The sequence below is a fragment of the Passer domesticus genome, chromosome 5 (genome assembly GCF_036417665.1).
Source record: "Passer domesticus isolate bPasDom1 chromosome 5, bPasDom1.hap1, whole genome shotgun sequence".
NCBI classification, from domain to species: Eukaryota; Metazoa; Chordata; class Aves; order Passeriformes; family Passeridae; genus Passer; species Passer domesticus.
The window spans coordinates 44,840,490-44,857,572 of NC_087478.1; the positions used below are offsets into that span (position 1 = coordinate 44,840,490).

The window sequence follows — 17,083 nt, forward strand, 5'->3', positions numbered from 1 at the left end:
TATTATTTTGCCTCAGGTGATTCTCCTTACACCTTAAATTGGTGAAGAGAGAGATGGTGGTGGGGCAGAAGTGGGTGTAAAGATATGGTGAGAAAGGGATGAATGGAAAGGTAGATTAATGGAGATAGAGTGATGGGGAGAGAGAGGCAGAGAAGGGGGAAACAGGCAGGTGGAACAGGTGGGCAGAGAAACCAAGAGAGAGGGATCAGAGGAAAGGGGAAGAAAGAAATGGAGATATTAAAGAATGACCTCTATGCTCCAAAGTGATATATTTCAGAAATGTAATATTTTAATGAATGTATTTTTCTCCAACCAGTTCAGCTAGAAGTCATATGTGAATAGTAATTACTTCAGCAGATGAAAATTATTGCACAAATACAAAATTCACTTCAGACATTAATGGATTGATGATATTCATCTGAAAAAGGATCAGTTTTAAATCTTGTTCAGTGCCTAAACAAATCAAACCTATGACCAATACACTCATAACTGCACAGTTCTCCTAAATCCATAAAATTATGGCAATAATACTCTGAGAAGTTCAAAGTCCTGCACTTCGAAGTCCATGCCACAGAGAAAACTGCAGGCCCACTTCAAACACTTCTGAATCTACCATCACAGCACTCTAACACATTTCTAACTTATTCAAAATGTTGTCACACAAAAACAATTGAATTGAAAGGTGTGGTTCAGAAAGGTTTCAATATAGTACAAACAGAACACTCCCTTACTTTGCAAAAAATTGCCTTTAGAATTCACTGAAGTATTTGACTTTCAAATTTTGAGTCTCTGGTAATTCCACTTTCCTATGTGAAACTTAAACCCAGAAGCATTCTGAAGTGGCGTTTTTTCATGTTGACTTCTTTTAAATAGAAAAGAACAGAATGTGAAACTCAATGCTGCTGGATTATGGTGGGAAGATTAAACTTAAAGTAACCCTGTGCCATTATTCTGTTTCCCCAGCAAGTGTCATGTCCAACTCTGCTTGTATGTTTTGGATTTAAAATCTTTAATCTCTTTCAATATTTTTATGTAACTCTGGCTAATCTTTGGTCTGGGGAAAAGTACGTGCTGGGTAAACAAGGTATTACAGAACTCTCTTGGGATAACACCAGGGACTTGAACCTGTCTCCACATCAGAGGTGAATTACAGAGTTATCAGCTTAACTACTGTTTTGGGCTCTGTTACACTCCATGCCGTTTCCGTGGTCAGAAACTTAGACCCCAACAGTAAAAAAACTACCACAGTTCAAAAAGAAAAGCTGATATTTTTTTCATTGAAGCTGGTTTTTGAAAAAATTATTTTTAAAAATTATCCACTTTAATTTTACTACCAGCTGATCTTCAGAGCTATGTGAAATATTCATGCACAACTACAGATATACAAACACCTCTACTTTCTTGAAAAAAAGATATTGATTGGGAGGGAAGAGGACATGCACTTTCAACATCATCATATTATTGATGCATGCCTCTAAGGAAAAGAACTTGGCTCTTTTCACTGAAGCATAGATCTATAAAATGGACACATAACTACCTAACTGTGACTGAGCTCATTTCAAGATTTTTCAAGGTTTCCTATATAGGCAAGACATAACTCAAATTTATTTGCAAAATGTCTTCAGTATGTTTTCTCCCACTTGCATTATTTTCTGGAGGATGGTGATACCCAGCCCTGTCTCATTAGCATTGAAGTAACATCCCGCAACAGGAAAAAAAAGAGAGATGTGTGAAGATAAAGTGAGCAATTATTTACATTTAAGTTTTTAAGCTGTAGTAGAAAATACTGACCTATTGAGAAATTGATAGGCTAGCTCACTATTGATTAACAGTGAAACACATAAACACAACTTGATAGTGTTTCAATTGGAAAAGAGAATCTAATGATCAAAGCACTAACAGAATTGGAGACATGTAATATTTAGCGCAGTAACACTCAGCTACACAATACCATTAATGCGGTCAGGGTATAGTTACAGAATGCATTGCTGTTGGCCAAAAGGCATTTTCCTCATTTGGAATTATGCTAAAGATAAATGATCCAGCTTAAGCCTGAGAATCCATTTGAAGGGATACAAAGCAAACTTCTCTTTGCATACCGTAATTGCTACATATGCTTAGTGACCCCAAAACCTCAAAAACCAACCACTTGAAAATTATGGAAAAAATCAGGTACTGTATTACATACAGCCAACTTCAGCACAGCAGCACAATACCAAATTAAGAGACATATTACACTTCAAATGAAAAGTTAAAGTCAGGCTACTTTTTCCTTTTCTGACAATTTTTAAGGTGGGTCACAAACCTCTAATCTTAGTCCCAGGTGTTTGTTACCAGGTGTCTAAGCATTTTCAAATCTAGCTAAAACTTCTTTGCATGATGCCCATGAAAACTAAACTTAAAATATCTTTAGAAAGAAATTCTTCATACAAGTATCAAAAATGGTTTAAATGAAAAACAACTATTTTAATCATTCATATTATTGTCAAGTTCTGTATGCTTAGATGTGTAATAATGTACCCTAATGGAGTTGAAAAGGGAAAGAGATTTGTCATCAAAATTATATTGCCTTTGCCTATGATGATCTGAATGTTAGGCCATGTGACTAAAATTGCAGGAATATGCCCTGAGCAGTGCTCTCACAGTCAGGACAGCCTCCCTTGCTGCTCTGGAAAATTTAAAATAGTTCCTGACAACTCCCTACGTGAGTGTCAATTCAACTGCTTAGAAAGGTAGCATCTGCCTTATAGTTACAGTGAAAAGAAAGCCATCCTTTGCTGAGTTCTGTATGCTTTACCCAAGGTTCATCTGATGCCCACTAAGTTTGGTAGTGCAATACTGTGAAATTAATCTGGTACATAGATTGCTTTCTATGGAGCTGAGAAAGAAAATCCCCAAAGACCCAACTTTTCAGGGATATAATGAATTGTCAGTTTTACCAAGAGGCTCATTTTCATGGGGAAAATCTCAGCTGTACTCTGGACTTTTCCAAGAATCCCAGAAGACTACAATAATGCATGCTGCATGACAGTTGCTGGTGCTACACCACTTCACAAGTCAAATGAAACTTATCAAGAGAGATGCATATTATGAGCTGACCTTCTTCAATAATTGCTCTTAGTTCCTCTTTAGGAAGTGTGACACTCAGAAATGGTGACACAATGAAATTGTGTAATTTAACCAAGTCATATTGTCAAAGGAGATTTGAGTAATTAGCTACTATGAAGACTAGCCAAAGTAGTAAACTTTCAAATAGTTTAAACTTTCAGAGTCTAGACATTCTGGCTCTATCCTTTAAAAAATAATCCTGAGGCCTGCTTTCTGACTCTAAACTGAGGTTGTTTTTTTTTACCCAAGAACATATTTTAACAGAAATACCACAAAAGGGCTGAGTTCCTTCCTTCTGCCATTTTTCAGAGATATTGGGTTGGTTTTGGCATTTTCCCAAGTAGCTAGACCAATTCATCCACGTGTACTATGGGTCTCTTGGGCAAAGACCAGATGACATCCAACCACCTGCATGTATTTTCTTGTCACTCTGTAAATAAATTTATTTGCCACTTCAAAAGTTTTCATCAGTCTTTGAGGAAGGGTCTGAAAATGGACCTCTACCATTTTATCCAGGAAATTATCATGCCCTACTCTGAAAATCAGTCCCATACCGCCAATCTTACATTTTTGATCTGTGTCTGTTCTTTCAAACTACTCAATGAATTCTGCTTTATGTTCAATTTTTCCATGCCATTTCCAGCCTAGTGCCTTCTGCATTCACCAAAGTCATTAACCTAGATTTTTTTTTTCATATGGATGCCCTGACCTTGAGGTGAATATCTGCAGCAAGGTTCTCTTTTTCAAGGCTGGCATAAGCAACCTCAGGATTCTTGACATACTAAATTTCCCCCCCTTTCAAGGTGGGCATGACAATTGTAGTGGGAAAAGAAGGGATGATGGTGATCAGAAAAAATCCTACAAAAACAATATTTAGTTACTGAGGGAAGGGAAAGAAATCTTTTAATCTCTTACCATCACCACAATTAGCTGATTTATTCCCTGGAGGTTATCTACTGAAATAGGCAGCCTAACAAGAAGGATGCTCCCTTGGCATTTTAAAAAGCAGACACTTATAAACAACCTTACTTGCTTTTCTCAAAACTTATTTCCTCAGTCTGTGTCCTGTTACAACCAGTTGAGCTTTAAAGCAAAAGGAGAGCAAACATTGCAACAATTCATGCCATAGCAAAAACTATTCAGGCACTGGAGATGCATGACAAGATTTCTGCTGCTTTTACTCCTTTTATGCCATTTATGCCTGTGTAACTCTTTCTTGCATGAATGACAGAGACATGGATGCTCAGTGCTGAAGCTCCTCTCTTGTTTGGTTAAGCAGTAGCAACACAGTAAGTACCATGGACCAGGAATGGCTTCTCTTCTGAAGTAACTCATTAGTACTGGTCCAAAGTTTAAGTGAGAAAATGATACAAATCCCATTTATGCCTCAAACTATCTTTCTATGGCATAAGAGGAAACATTCCATCACTGGGGAATGACCTTGTTGTTTCCTCAGTAACTGTTTCCCACAAGAGAGGAAAATAACATCTTTCTCCTACACACAGCTCTTTCGTTTCATGTTCACACTTTACTTTCAACAATTAAAGTTTGATTTTTCTTGCCTCACTTTTGCTGTTTCAAGTAATATAATGGGAATCTTGTTCAAATGAGTATCACTAGTCAACAAAAATTTTAAAAAAAGGAAAAAAAAATCCTCCAGCATCTTAAATACTACATAATGTCTCATAAACATATTGAATACACATCAGGAGTTGTAGTTTTTTTTAAGTTATTAGAGGTATCTCAAATTTCTTTTTGTCCTCTGTTCATCACCATATGGATAGTCCATATTTACAATCTCAAAAGAAATATTATTTTCTCTGGAAAAAAAATTTTTCCACAGAAATCTGTGGAAATATACACATAACTATATACAGAAAGAGTGTATTAAAATTGTTGAGATTGCAAAGGCAAGGATTCAAGTTCTGGTGCTAAGTCATCCTACTAACACATAAGTATTAATAATAGTCTTAAATCACATGATTTCCTTTTATTATGCAATGAATGATCTTGGAACAGTTGAAGGCCTAACCCCTAGGACGGGGATGATTGAGTAAAAACTCTTTTCTTTTTTAAAATCAAAGATATTAAAAGGTGCATTGTTATTTATTAAAGTAATTGAACAAGGTAAGAACAGGAACAGCAGTTTAATGCTGCACCATGGAACTGAATTCTATCCACATCTGTTCTCCAGAAACAAACCTCTGAATATCTAAACAGATCTTCATACATTTGAACATCCAAAATGCTACTTAATTTACGGAGAATGTTCTTCACATAATACTTCATTAAGATGTGAAACCCTTACTGTGAGATGTCATGAATGCTAAAAATTTCCATTGCTTCAAAGACCAATTGAACAAATGCATGGAAGAAAAAAATCCATTGGAGCTATTTAATACAAAGACAATACATCTGTTGTAAAAAGCTGCTGTAAATTGCTAAAAGCTGTGAGAGTGCACTGGAGAAACTGTTACATATTACATGTTTGCTTTGCCACTATATTCTTCTAAGAACAGGCTCTTGACTCCCAGTCAAAACTGGAGAGGAGTACTTCGCTAGACAGACATTCATTCTGACCATGAAGAGCCACTCCTATAATTTTACACTATCTATATTAAACCTTTTGAAAAATGAGCTCTTCAAAGTCACCAGATGGAAACACCAATTCAACACATACTTCTCACCATAATCTAAGAGTGCTTCAGTCAGCATTTTTAAGTGCGATATTAAAACCCTACCCAGTCACTGAAGTACAGGGACAGTAAACTCATTAATGCTGTGAAGCAGTCAGACACCATAGTGACAAACATCACCAAAAGAAAAAAAAGCCCAGGAGAAAAATTAATCATTCTTTTTCTAGAGAAGAGTTTTAATTTTGTACAGGTAATGCAGCTCAGGGATAAACATTGAGAAGTAAGTTAAAAATACTGAATAACTGCTTATTTTATGAGCACTGTCTATCCTGGGCCACAAGTGAGGAAAGTGAGGAAAACACTACAGATTGTGTCATTAAAAAAAACCATGTAATGCCTGCATTCAGTGGGACACCTAAAAACTTCACTGGCAACCTTAATTTTGTCATTCATAAAAAAAGCAAACTAAAACGCCTGAAATTTCACCCTTTAGTGTCATCTGGGCAAAACTTTACTAGATGATTTATCATAAACACTTCTTCCACTTAAACTAACAGCATGACTGGTGGCCCTTATTAACCACTATGATAACAATTTATTTCAGCACTAAAAGAAAAGAAGACAGTTTGCAAATGCATTTCACAAATATAGCAAGGACATACGAAAATTTCAGGCTTTGAATGAAAACTATATTTCAGTGCATATACATTTTCTTTCAATTCTGCTGAATGAATTTTTCTTTATTTTGCCCTGCTCCTCATAGCTTATCTCCTAAACTTCTCTCACTGTCCTCAGTGCTGCTAATTGCCATGGTCAGTCTCAGTTCTTATTCCTAATCTCAATTCTTCTACCCATTTCCTTTACCAATCATTTCAGAGTTTAATGTACAGCCTGCTTGCCAAACCACTCCAAATACCTTGATTCAGGTCTCCACCTGTCTTCTACCTTCATCTCCTCACAAAGAACATATGCTTATGCCATACTTTTAGAGGCTCTATTTTCTGCTTATGACAAGAGTCTTCTCCCTCTGAAATCAAGACATGCATAGTGTACATGAAAGTAGGAACATAGGGGATAGATTTAACTCTGGTGACAGGCAAACAACAGATTTGTAACATGTACATATATTACATGCCGTATGCTTTACTTCCACAAAAGATTTATTTGGTTCTCTGAACATTACTTGTGCACACTATGTGAGAATATCCCTGGCAAATCTACCACTTGGTTATGCAAGATACTGCTCTGCAATAAATGCGCACAAAACAGGAAGCAGGGTGATTGCAAATCACTTATGAGCATATTTTGACAAATTAACTATCCAGATGACAAGAAGGACATGAAAGTGCATAAATAATTACTTGAGAAAGCTGAAAACTAAAAATAAGTGCGAATTATGTTTTTAAGAAACCTTACCAATGACTTAATTGAGATTCTGGGGTCAAACTGAATATGAATATGCTGGGGATGTTAATTCACAAAAAATAACCTAGAGATTCACTATTCATATGGAGTGACACCTAAAAATAGAAAACAATGACCCTAGCAAGTCAGTAAGTAAACATGGAAGACATTAAACTCAAGGGTTAATTTTCAGAATACCAGTAAAAACTACACTAGAAAGTTTTATCATGAAGGTTTAAAATTCAAGCAATATGCAGTGCTGAAACAAGCAAAATTCAAGAAATATGCAGAAAATACTTAGTTCAAAAGATAGTCCCAATTCTGATTTATAAAACTCTTATTTTTTTCTTATTTTCTCTAATAGATATCTATCTCTTGGACACCTCTCACACTGTGACAATGTGAATATTTAACAACTTAACCTATTTCACTTGTCCAGGCTATGAAGGATTAGGAGAAAATCCACATACCAATCACACCACTTACTACAGGAGAAAGAAGTTACTAATGTGTGAATTCAAAGACTAAGTGTGACATTTGTGGTTTTGTAATGACTAACATGTCAGAAAAATATGTACAACACAAAAAACTGTCCAACTCCAGCACAAGAACTGTGGTGGTGAAGGTAACACAATGTTTTTGCCTGAATTTCATGAGGCTCCAATGAGCCCATTTCTCCAGCCTGCCCAGGTCCCTCCTCACAGCAATTCCCCATATGAATGTTTTTGCCGCAGTTTGGTGTCATCTTCAAACCTGCTATACATGATATGTTGCAATCAATACTGGCCCTTGAATCCTGAGGAAACCCTCTAGTAGATACCAGCAGCTGGATTTTGTACTGTTGATCACACCCTCTTACAGTCCAGCCAAGTTTCAACCCATCTTATCATCATCCTCTTATTCAGTCCATATCTCATTATTTTGACCAAGACTGCCCTGAGGTAAAAGACCATGGTTTTCCCCTTGTCCACAGACACAATTTTCAGGTTGTAGAAAGCAATTAAGGTTGGTCAGGCATGATATAAGCTCAGTAAACCCATGTTGGCTGTTATCAGTTGTGTTATCCTTTGTGAGAGCAGGAATTACATGCATGAGGATAAGCTTTGAAATTTCTCTAGGACTTAGGAGAGACTGAGGAGCCAGGTGACCCCAGAACCTTCCTTTTGCTCTTCCTGAACATGGGCATGACATTTTTCTTTTTCAGTCATCAAAAACTTCCCACGTTTGACACAATCCTCCAAAAATTAACAGTGGCCTCACAGTAATATTGGTTCCTCAAATGCAAATGTTCCCCTGATCCTCCTCTACCGTGGCGACTGTTTTGAAAGCTGGCAAGTCAAACTTTACAGCCAAACAATCAAAGCAGAAAAGACAAGGCATTGCCTTGTCCATGAGCTTTGTCACTAGGTCTTCTGCCCCACCAAGCACTGAGTCCATATTTTCTTTTGATGTCAACATATTTACTTTTGCCTTTCTTATCTTCCTAAGTTTCAACTCCAACTCATGTTTTCTAATTTGTGTCTTGTACACTTGGAGCATTTTCAATAAACCTCATGTGATACAACATCATGCATTTTAAGCAATTTTCATGTCTCTAACTTCAACCATACAGAATTCTGCCCCTTGGCCAGCTAATCTACTGATTATCGATCAGTACCCACTGTCTATTGCTCCTGAATTAACCCAAACCAGCTATACAACACAGAAGGAAAGACATTCTACCCAAATTTAGCTTCAACCTACCTATATAAGTGGTTATTTTTAATATATTCTATATACACTTTCAATTACAATTGCTTTCCTGTTCTTCAACATTTACCTACAAAAATATTTAAATAAGGGATATGTTTCATCTCGAAATAAAATCATTCAATATTCATTTTGGGGTGAGCTCAGCCACTCTCTATGCTTCCTAACTGTAATAGGAATTTAGACAACTAGCATTGACATCAACACCTACAGAAACATAGCTGCCACTGGCTGTTTTAAAGAGGAATTAAAATGCACTCAAGATGTCATTTTGAATATTTTTTCTTGCTTTAGAAAATGTATGTGCAATACATAGGAAACAGTGTAAAATTATTATAATAAATGTATAACCTTGTGGAATTAAATCTCACAGAACATTTCTTACAGTAGATTATTAGAAATTACTGTACATTATTAGAAATTCATAGATGTAAAGTGAGGTGCAGAACAGTTGTTGATCACTTAATGCAAAGTGATCATACTGAAAATACTGTCACCAGGAAAAGGTCTTCCAATAAAGGCTAGAAGGTTAAAAAAATATATTTCCTACTTCTCCAAAGGGTCCATGTACATGAAAACATCATTTGAGTAGGCAGAAATTAACACTACCTACTATGCCTTACACATTTAACATTAAAAGCTGTCAATATATTTTACCTTGAAGTATTACTACAGGATTAGGATATGTACTCTAACTGGAAGTGGCCAGCAGAGAAATTCCATGGCAGAAGGGAATTCTAGCTGCAGAACTCTTGTATCTGTCACTTCCCCAGGTAAGCAGACTAAGCTTGCTGAAGAAAAGACACTGTAACTGCACTCTACATTACACTGTCCCTTACAGATTATATACCAGTTGCATAAATTAAAGTGTTTTATAGGATGCTTCAACTAGTGCCTTTGTCAGGAAAATTTTTAAAAATGGTCTAGAGCTGTAAGCACTCCTTAGCAGCTCATCCAGGAATACTTATACAAACAGAAACTGAGGCAAATAAAAATATTTACCTGTAGAATTTTGGAAACATGGTCATGTCCTGTATCCCTACTGCAGCGACTGTAAAAACACCTGCCCTAAAAGCATCTGTATTTGCTTTTCATAGCATTTCCAACCTTCACAAGATAGCAGACCTTTCAGATTACATAATTCTTAATTCCCTTTTGTTTATTTCCCCTTTTAGTTCTACTATAACATTACTACTTAAAAACAATAATGTCATGTCAATGTCAAAAATTTACAAAGCAGCATTAATTCTACTGACTTACCAAACCTCTAAAATTATAAATATTAGACAAGAGGTGATACACAGTGATGATCACAATGACTTTATAGGATCCTCTGTGAAATTAGATACTAGCCATCTAGTGGCTAAGAATTCTACAAGAATTCTAAAAGTATTGTTTTAAGTTACAGACACTTCAGTATTCTGAAGGTTTTTTCCTTACCTTCTCCTTTTAACACATTTATCAAATTTTCCTGGTTCTATCATAAACTATCAGTCCTCCCAGGACAGTTACCACATCTTGATCCTATCTATGGGCAGATAAAATTACTTTACTAAAATTACCTTTACACTAGATCTACACTAGATCTCTAGTTCTTGCTGGTCATTTTTTGCATTTGGTCCAACAATTTAGAAAATTAATAGGACATACACTTGACCAATACACAGAAAACTATTTCTGGATTAAGGAGATGTTTAACTACATAGCTTAAATCTGGGATCACCGAACTTCTAGGGAAGATTTATTACACAGACTTTGAGAATTGCCTTGCCCTTAACCATCTATCAGATGTCCTGGATATCGTTATATTGCTACCTTTACATATTGTAAATATTTCAAACTACAGAAGAAATCTAAGGAGTTCAATAGACAAAATGTTGTCTGAACTTTGATTGAAAGCATTTATCAAAAAAAATACAAATAAGTCTAAGAAGGGTAGAAGATAACAAAATGAAGGGTAACAGAAGCTCACGCATTTGCAAGGAAAGCAGTCAACGCAGCAGTCAACTATCACTAATACCAAGAAGCATCAAATAACTGTTGTCCTGATTATTAGTTTGCATTCCATACTGAAAGGCAAAAAGAAGAAAGATTAAATATGTCCTCAAAAGAATTAGATTAACTTCTCTAACCGGATAAAGAAGGTAATTGGAAAATCTGGGAATGCTGGTCTCTGCTTAGGGCATCAGTACAAACCCCTTCATTAATTAATAGTAGTATAACTAAAATTAGAAATAAATATAGACTAACTGGATGACGCATTGAACTATGTAATAAATACTTTCCATTTTATTATCTATGCTGGTTGTCTGAAATAAATACCTTGGAATTGTGTGAGCCCAGAACTCTGGTACTGCAAGCCTCACATAATACTATCTCACTATAAAAGAACCTAAGAAAGTTCCCCTTACTTTAAACAACGTTAGTTGTAATGATAAACAGAAACAGATCCCTAATTCTTGTTAAGATGATCAATTTGTTATTCAAATTATAACATGAAAAGACTTTAAAACTGTTAACTAAAGCTCCATAGAGCATTTCAATATTTCAAGTACTGGTGCTCTACAAGGCCTACCAAGTGTGACCTGTTTTTGCAAAAGAAGCTGAATGAATCAGAGGGCTCTGCACAAGGACAGAAGAGGATCTGTGTGGTTTTCAGCATGCACTGAGGCCATCAGGCTAAACTGTGGCTTTGCTGCAAGCAAGACACTGCTCTGAGAAACAGATGAGGAAACAGATTGCAACTCCCAGACTGACAATCTGCTTGCCGTGTTTCTTACACTTTAGAGGAGAAATAACTTGGGCCAGGCCTACACATGGTGTAGCTGCACTAAGTAAGCCTGAGCAAAGAATGAAACCATTCCCTGCCACAGTGCCAAGTGTGGAAGGGGAAAGAACCAGCTCCAGGCAGGCTGCTCCACCCTCTCATGCTGTGTAATGGCAGCAGCCAACAAAGAGCAAAAAAGGGCCAATTCAACCTTCCCTACTACGCTGTGCCAGTTCGTATTAATTAATATTCAATCCCACAGTCCTGTTAAAAATGCAAAGCTCTTGTAACACGTACAGTTTAAAAAGACTAAAAATTAATATATAATCAAAAATTATCCATTCCTGCTAGTAACTTAGAACAAATGGGCATGTGCATGGCTACATGTGGCAAAATGAGGTAAGGTCTCTGACATACGTTAAAACCTCCAAAGTTATTTTTCTTAAAACCACTTTGAAAGAAATGAAGGCTGTCTTTATCCAGCAATGAAAAACTGGTTGGTCAATTAAAACATGCTACATGTACAGAGATAATCAAATTAAGTAAATTTAAAATACCAGGTTTGTTAGAAACACTTTACTCTTCCTATGGGTTAAATCCTTTAATATGCATTTAAGTATTTGGGATACAGAAATTAAATGATACATTCTGTTAGAAAGACTGTCAGATTTTACTGTCAAGTTTTTGTGTTTACACTGGAATAATATAAGAGCCAGTGAAATCACATAAAAATATGTGAAAATTCTATTTGCAATCTGGAAAAAAAATCCCTAATTCTAAACTTAAAAAACTTTTTTTAATATAAAACATATTTAATATACTAATGCATGACAATTCTAAGCAGTGGGATCCACAAAGAAACAGAAAAAATAAATTTAGACTTAAGTCTTCTAAACTTTGAATGCTTTATGAGGTGTCTCAACAAAGTAAGAGACTCCAGTCCTGCACTAATGTTTTGGGTTAGAGACCATAGGCAAAACACGTAACACAGCTTCAGATGTCCTAGTGTATCTCCCCAGGAATTTAGATGTATTTCCAGAGATCCTAGTTCTTTGTGAAAGTCCCTCATTCCATTCAGAAAACACCTAGGCACCTAAAGTACCAATAAGTACCCAAGTTTAAGCAACTAAATTACATCAGGTGTTTACTTAGGTTACTTGCTCTACTATGTTGCTGATCTTTGCACCTGAGGAATTCACCGTCACTACATTGAGCCACAATCTTTATAATAAAGAGCAAACTATGGATATTGAGGCAGGGGGCACAAACTGACCCAGAGCAGCCTTCCAAAGCTCCTCCTAAGCTGAAATGAGTTACAGTCCACACAGTCAAACATCACTGATTTGTTTCCATTGTTTTAGATAAACCAGTCTGGCCATTAGGTATTATGTAGTAAGTATTACAGATATCTGGGTGCATATGAGGTCTTAATTAAGCATATATCATTTTTATGCACTTTGCATATACTCTAAGCACATGTTTAAACTCTCACAGGAATTCCTTCATACATTTATATGTGTACTTAAATAGCCTTCCAGAACAAAGATGTTTTCTTGAACTGTTGTCATAATTTAATGACTTAGGAGTTAGAAGTCAGGCCTTTAAAATTTATATAATTTAGTCTGCAATTAGCATCAACAAATAGGTCCAACTATAGAATACCCATACAAAAGTTTGCCCTATTTTCCCCCCAAGTACCATAAAACACATTAATCGTTAAGAAAAAAAAGCTGTTATAAAAATGTAAATAGGACATCAGAGCTCAGATAGTTTATTCACTGGTTCAGATAACAATCAATGTGTATTTTTCAATTTATTAATATCAAATTTCATTCACAGGGCACATAATTACTGTAAAGCCAATTTTCACCAAAAACTCATGTCTATCCATAGAGTGTTCAGCCACATAAACTGAGCTGTCTAGAGGACTTGGAAGAAATCCAAAGGGACAATGTAGTCCTACTACCTAGACCAATGCATCAGGCACAGTATTAGTGTACATACATGCTGAAAGCATTGGACTTTTCCAACCTAACACTACAAACAGCACTTCCAAGAGGAGAAAGAAAGATCAGCATGGAGCTTTCTCACCACAGTGGGACACATACAGTCCTGGGGCATCATTCTAGAAACTGAGCAATAATTATGATCAACAAAACAGCAGGAGTTACTGTCAAAATGACTCCTAAAAATGAAATAAATGAAATAAAATTAAGAAAATTTATGTCCCTATATTTTCTCTGTTGCTTTTTTTAAAACAACTATCAAAAGTTTTATTCTAATAAACTGTATGCAAAGATACCAACATAGCTCTACTAGTAAACTTCTTCAGCTTTTCTATTTAAAAAAATCTTTGGATCCCCCTCAAATTCAAACTTTTGTAGTATACAAGTATGGCTCTTCTACAGCTTTGCTATTTTCCATAAGTGTTGATTTTCCAAACAGGATCAAGATGTTCATATGACTCTCACATTGTTTCCATGTTTTCTGTACCAAGATAGATACAACCTTAATCTTGCATGTCATTCTGGACTGAATTCATAATTAATGGCATCAGTTAGATCATGGAACATTTCCAAAAAAAAAAAAAAAAAGAAAAAAGCTATGTCAAAATACCTGTCACATATAATTCTTTCTTGAAAAACATTTACTTAATGCATACTAGTTTCTGCTTTGAGTGTTCCTGCTGAGCCCTCTAAAAAGTCCTATGTTCCACAGTGTGTTAAGATTATGAACACTTAAGCATCATTAATGATGCTTACTGAATTCTTTCTAGATTAGAAATATTTCATCATACAGCTGGATGCAGCATACAGCTGAAAGTTCACTCTTAATTTTTTAAACTGTGTTTACAGAAAGCCACAGACATTCTTGTTAATATTAGTAAGAAATGCCTTAAATTAAACAGTGTATGTTTTACTCTGCTTTACTTCTCTCCAAGCTAAGTGCACTTCCAGGAAAGAAAAAAGCCAGTTGACTTTACAGCCTAAAATTCTTCAATCCCAAGTAACAAACAAGGACTGTGATGACCCACCTGTGTATACAAAACACACGGTTCACGTGTTCTGTGTGCACAACATACAAGAGTGTTGTTTAATAAAGGGAGGCAAGCACAAGTAAATGCACCTCCTCTGGATATACAGAACTCACAATATACAACATGAAATTAACTGTGCAAGAATACAGCACAGGCACTAGCCCTGGAGAAAGCCACTGCACAAACCATGTGCTAGAACTAGATTATAAATGGCCAGTCATTGTACTGAACTTACTGCTGTACGTAGGAAAGTGGGTATCATGTTTCAAATTCAACTGACTAGCTGGCACACTTCTTCCTAAGCAGCCTATTCGAGTACAGTACAAAAAGCAATCACATGGTGTGTTTTGATTTTGGTCAATGGGCTAGTAATTCAACGGTGGTGCAATAGCTAATTGAACTGGGGCACCACAGAACTTTGGTAAACTATGAATACCTGAACTGTTGTTGTTTACAGCACTAAACCTAGCTTTAAAATGGCAAGATTTTATAATAGAGTTTAAACAGTATAATTTGGAGAGTTAACATAAAATTTTCCCTGATAGGGAACTTGGAAATAATATAAATACCTTAACAAGAATGCACTGGCTACAGAATCACAAATACATTTTAATTTAATCAATTTCCATTGTGCTAGGCCTTTTCTTTCTTTAAGGAACAAAAAACCAAACCAAACCAAACCTCCAATTTACTCAAGTTCTAGGTCAACAGTGTTTCAGTTCATTTTGTCTTCTTTTGCTATGCCTAGTTTAGTGTTGAACACTAGCACTGGACTGTGTGCTGCAGACCTTCTCTGCTCTGAATAGTCAAATGCCATTAATGATTGTGACAATGCTCTGACTTAAGAGCATGATGAAACTTACGATCAAAGCTATGCTGGAGATCGCAGGAGATACAAGTAATGACTGAAGTTAAGCCCTATCACCCAACATGGCCAGTAACCCAGTTTCACTCCACTAAATCCAGGTACCTTGAAAGTAATGCTGCTCTTACCTAACCTGCTCCCTAAGTTTTACACCTCCTCTGCCTCGATGATCTCCCACAAAAAAATAGTCTCTTTCTTTGTTTTGTAGGCTTATTACAGTGGCATGCCTAATTTCCTCTGCAAGCAAGGGTAGAAGCTATGGGTGAGGGTATGGGGTGAAGCTATGTCTTTTTACACAGAATTCCACGATGCCATCCCTTGTCTGTGATAAACACTTCTCTCTGTGATTAAAGTAGCAATTTGAAGATGGAAATATCAAATGAAGGGTAATTAATACATTGTATGTATTAGCCCAGCAGTCTAAACATAAGTTCTGCATCACAGCTAGTAACAGAATGAACAAGGACCCTGCAGACGCATTGAAGGCAGGAAATTCAGTGCCACTATATTAATAAAATGACTGCCTGTGACTTTAAACCCTGGCATGCTTGTACTTGGCGAGAGAGTGAACGATTTATTGTTACTATGAAGGATGCAGGAATGGAAATGAAGATGAGAGGGGCGATGATAATGATGGTAGGGAAGAACAGGTTAATATCCCCAGCATTTGATGAGGAACGATGTCCCTACCTCAATAAGCTGGATAAGGGAATAGCTCCAGATCCACTGCCCAGGATCCCTCCTTTCCTCCCAGAGAGGAGTTTCTCCACCAGAGCCACATTCCCAGTGCGAGCGGCTTCCAGCAGTTCTTGGTCCTTTCCCATGGTCGGGAACCACGCAGCCCCCCACGGGAGAGCTGCACCCCGGGCCACTGCGGCCCCCTCCCTCCACAGAACGGTCTCCCCTCCCCAGACCCTGCCTCAGAGCAGAGCACAGCAGAGATTCCTGCAGTCCCTTCCAGACCAGCAGGAGCAGCAGCAGGAGGGAGGAGGAGAATCACCTCCTCCTAGTTTCACTGGATCATTTCTGGGTGGAGTGTGGAAGAAGGGGGGAGGGAGGGAGAGAGGGAGGACGAGGCCAATAAAGAACCTCCCCCCCACTTCCATGCACACACAGCCCCGGCCGAGAGGATGGGGCGGGGGGAGCTGGAAGCCTCGGCCCCTATGGCCGGACGGGCCGGCGGGGATAACAGCCCTCACAGATGGATGGACGGACGGACGGACGGACGGAAGCGGGGAGGAGCGGGCGGAGGGCGGGAGGAGGCGCAGCCCTGCCGTGCCAGGCCCGTTGCTGAGGAGACGCGGCTGGCGCGCTCCCAGTGGCGGCCCGGGCGCGGCGCCCCCTCCGCCCGCCCCGGCGCTCCGCCGGCCCCGCGCTCCGCGGCCGCCGCGCCCCGGCCCCGGCCCGCCCCGCGCTCCACTGCGGAGCCGCCGGCGCCGCCCGCCCCGCGCCCCGCCAGGTGCGCCGGCCGCGCCCCCCGCGGCGGCTCCGAGCGGCCTCAGGCAGCGCCGGGCCGG

The 17,083-nt window shown here is 37.9% G+C and overlaps 1 protein-coding gene across 8 annotated transcripts in view; it reads right to left on the reverse strand.

The window, feature by feature from the left end:
• Positions 1-16,742, reverse strand: part of ANKS1B (ankyrin repeat and sterile alpha motif domain containing 1B) — a 407,204-nt gene extending 390,462 nt beyond the window's left edge. For 2 of the 8 annotated variants that reach the window (XM_064419824.1, XM_064419815.1), the window contains exon 1: positions 16,257-16,737. In XM_064419824.1, coding sequence (XP_064275894.1) covers positions 16,257-16,390 — 134 coding nt within the window. In that variant the 5' untranslated portion in view covers positions 16,391-16,737. Of the gene's footprint in view, positions 1-16,256 lie in introns of all 8 variants that reach the window. The other 6 variants (XM_064419825.1, XM_064419814.1, XM_064419816.1 and 3 more) reach the window with 6 other exon arrangements.
• Positions 16,743-17,083: the final 341 nt, after the last annotated feature.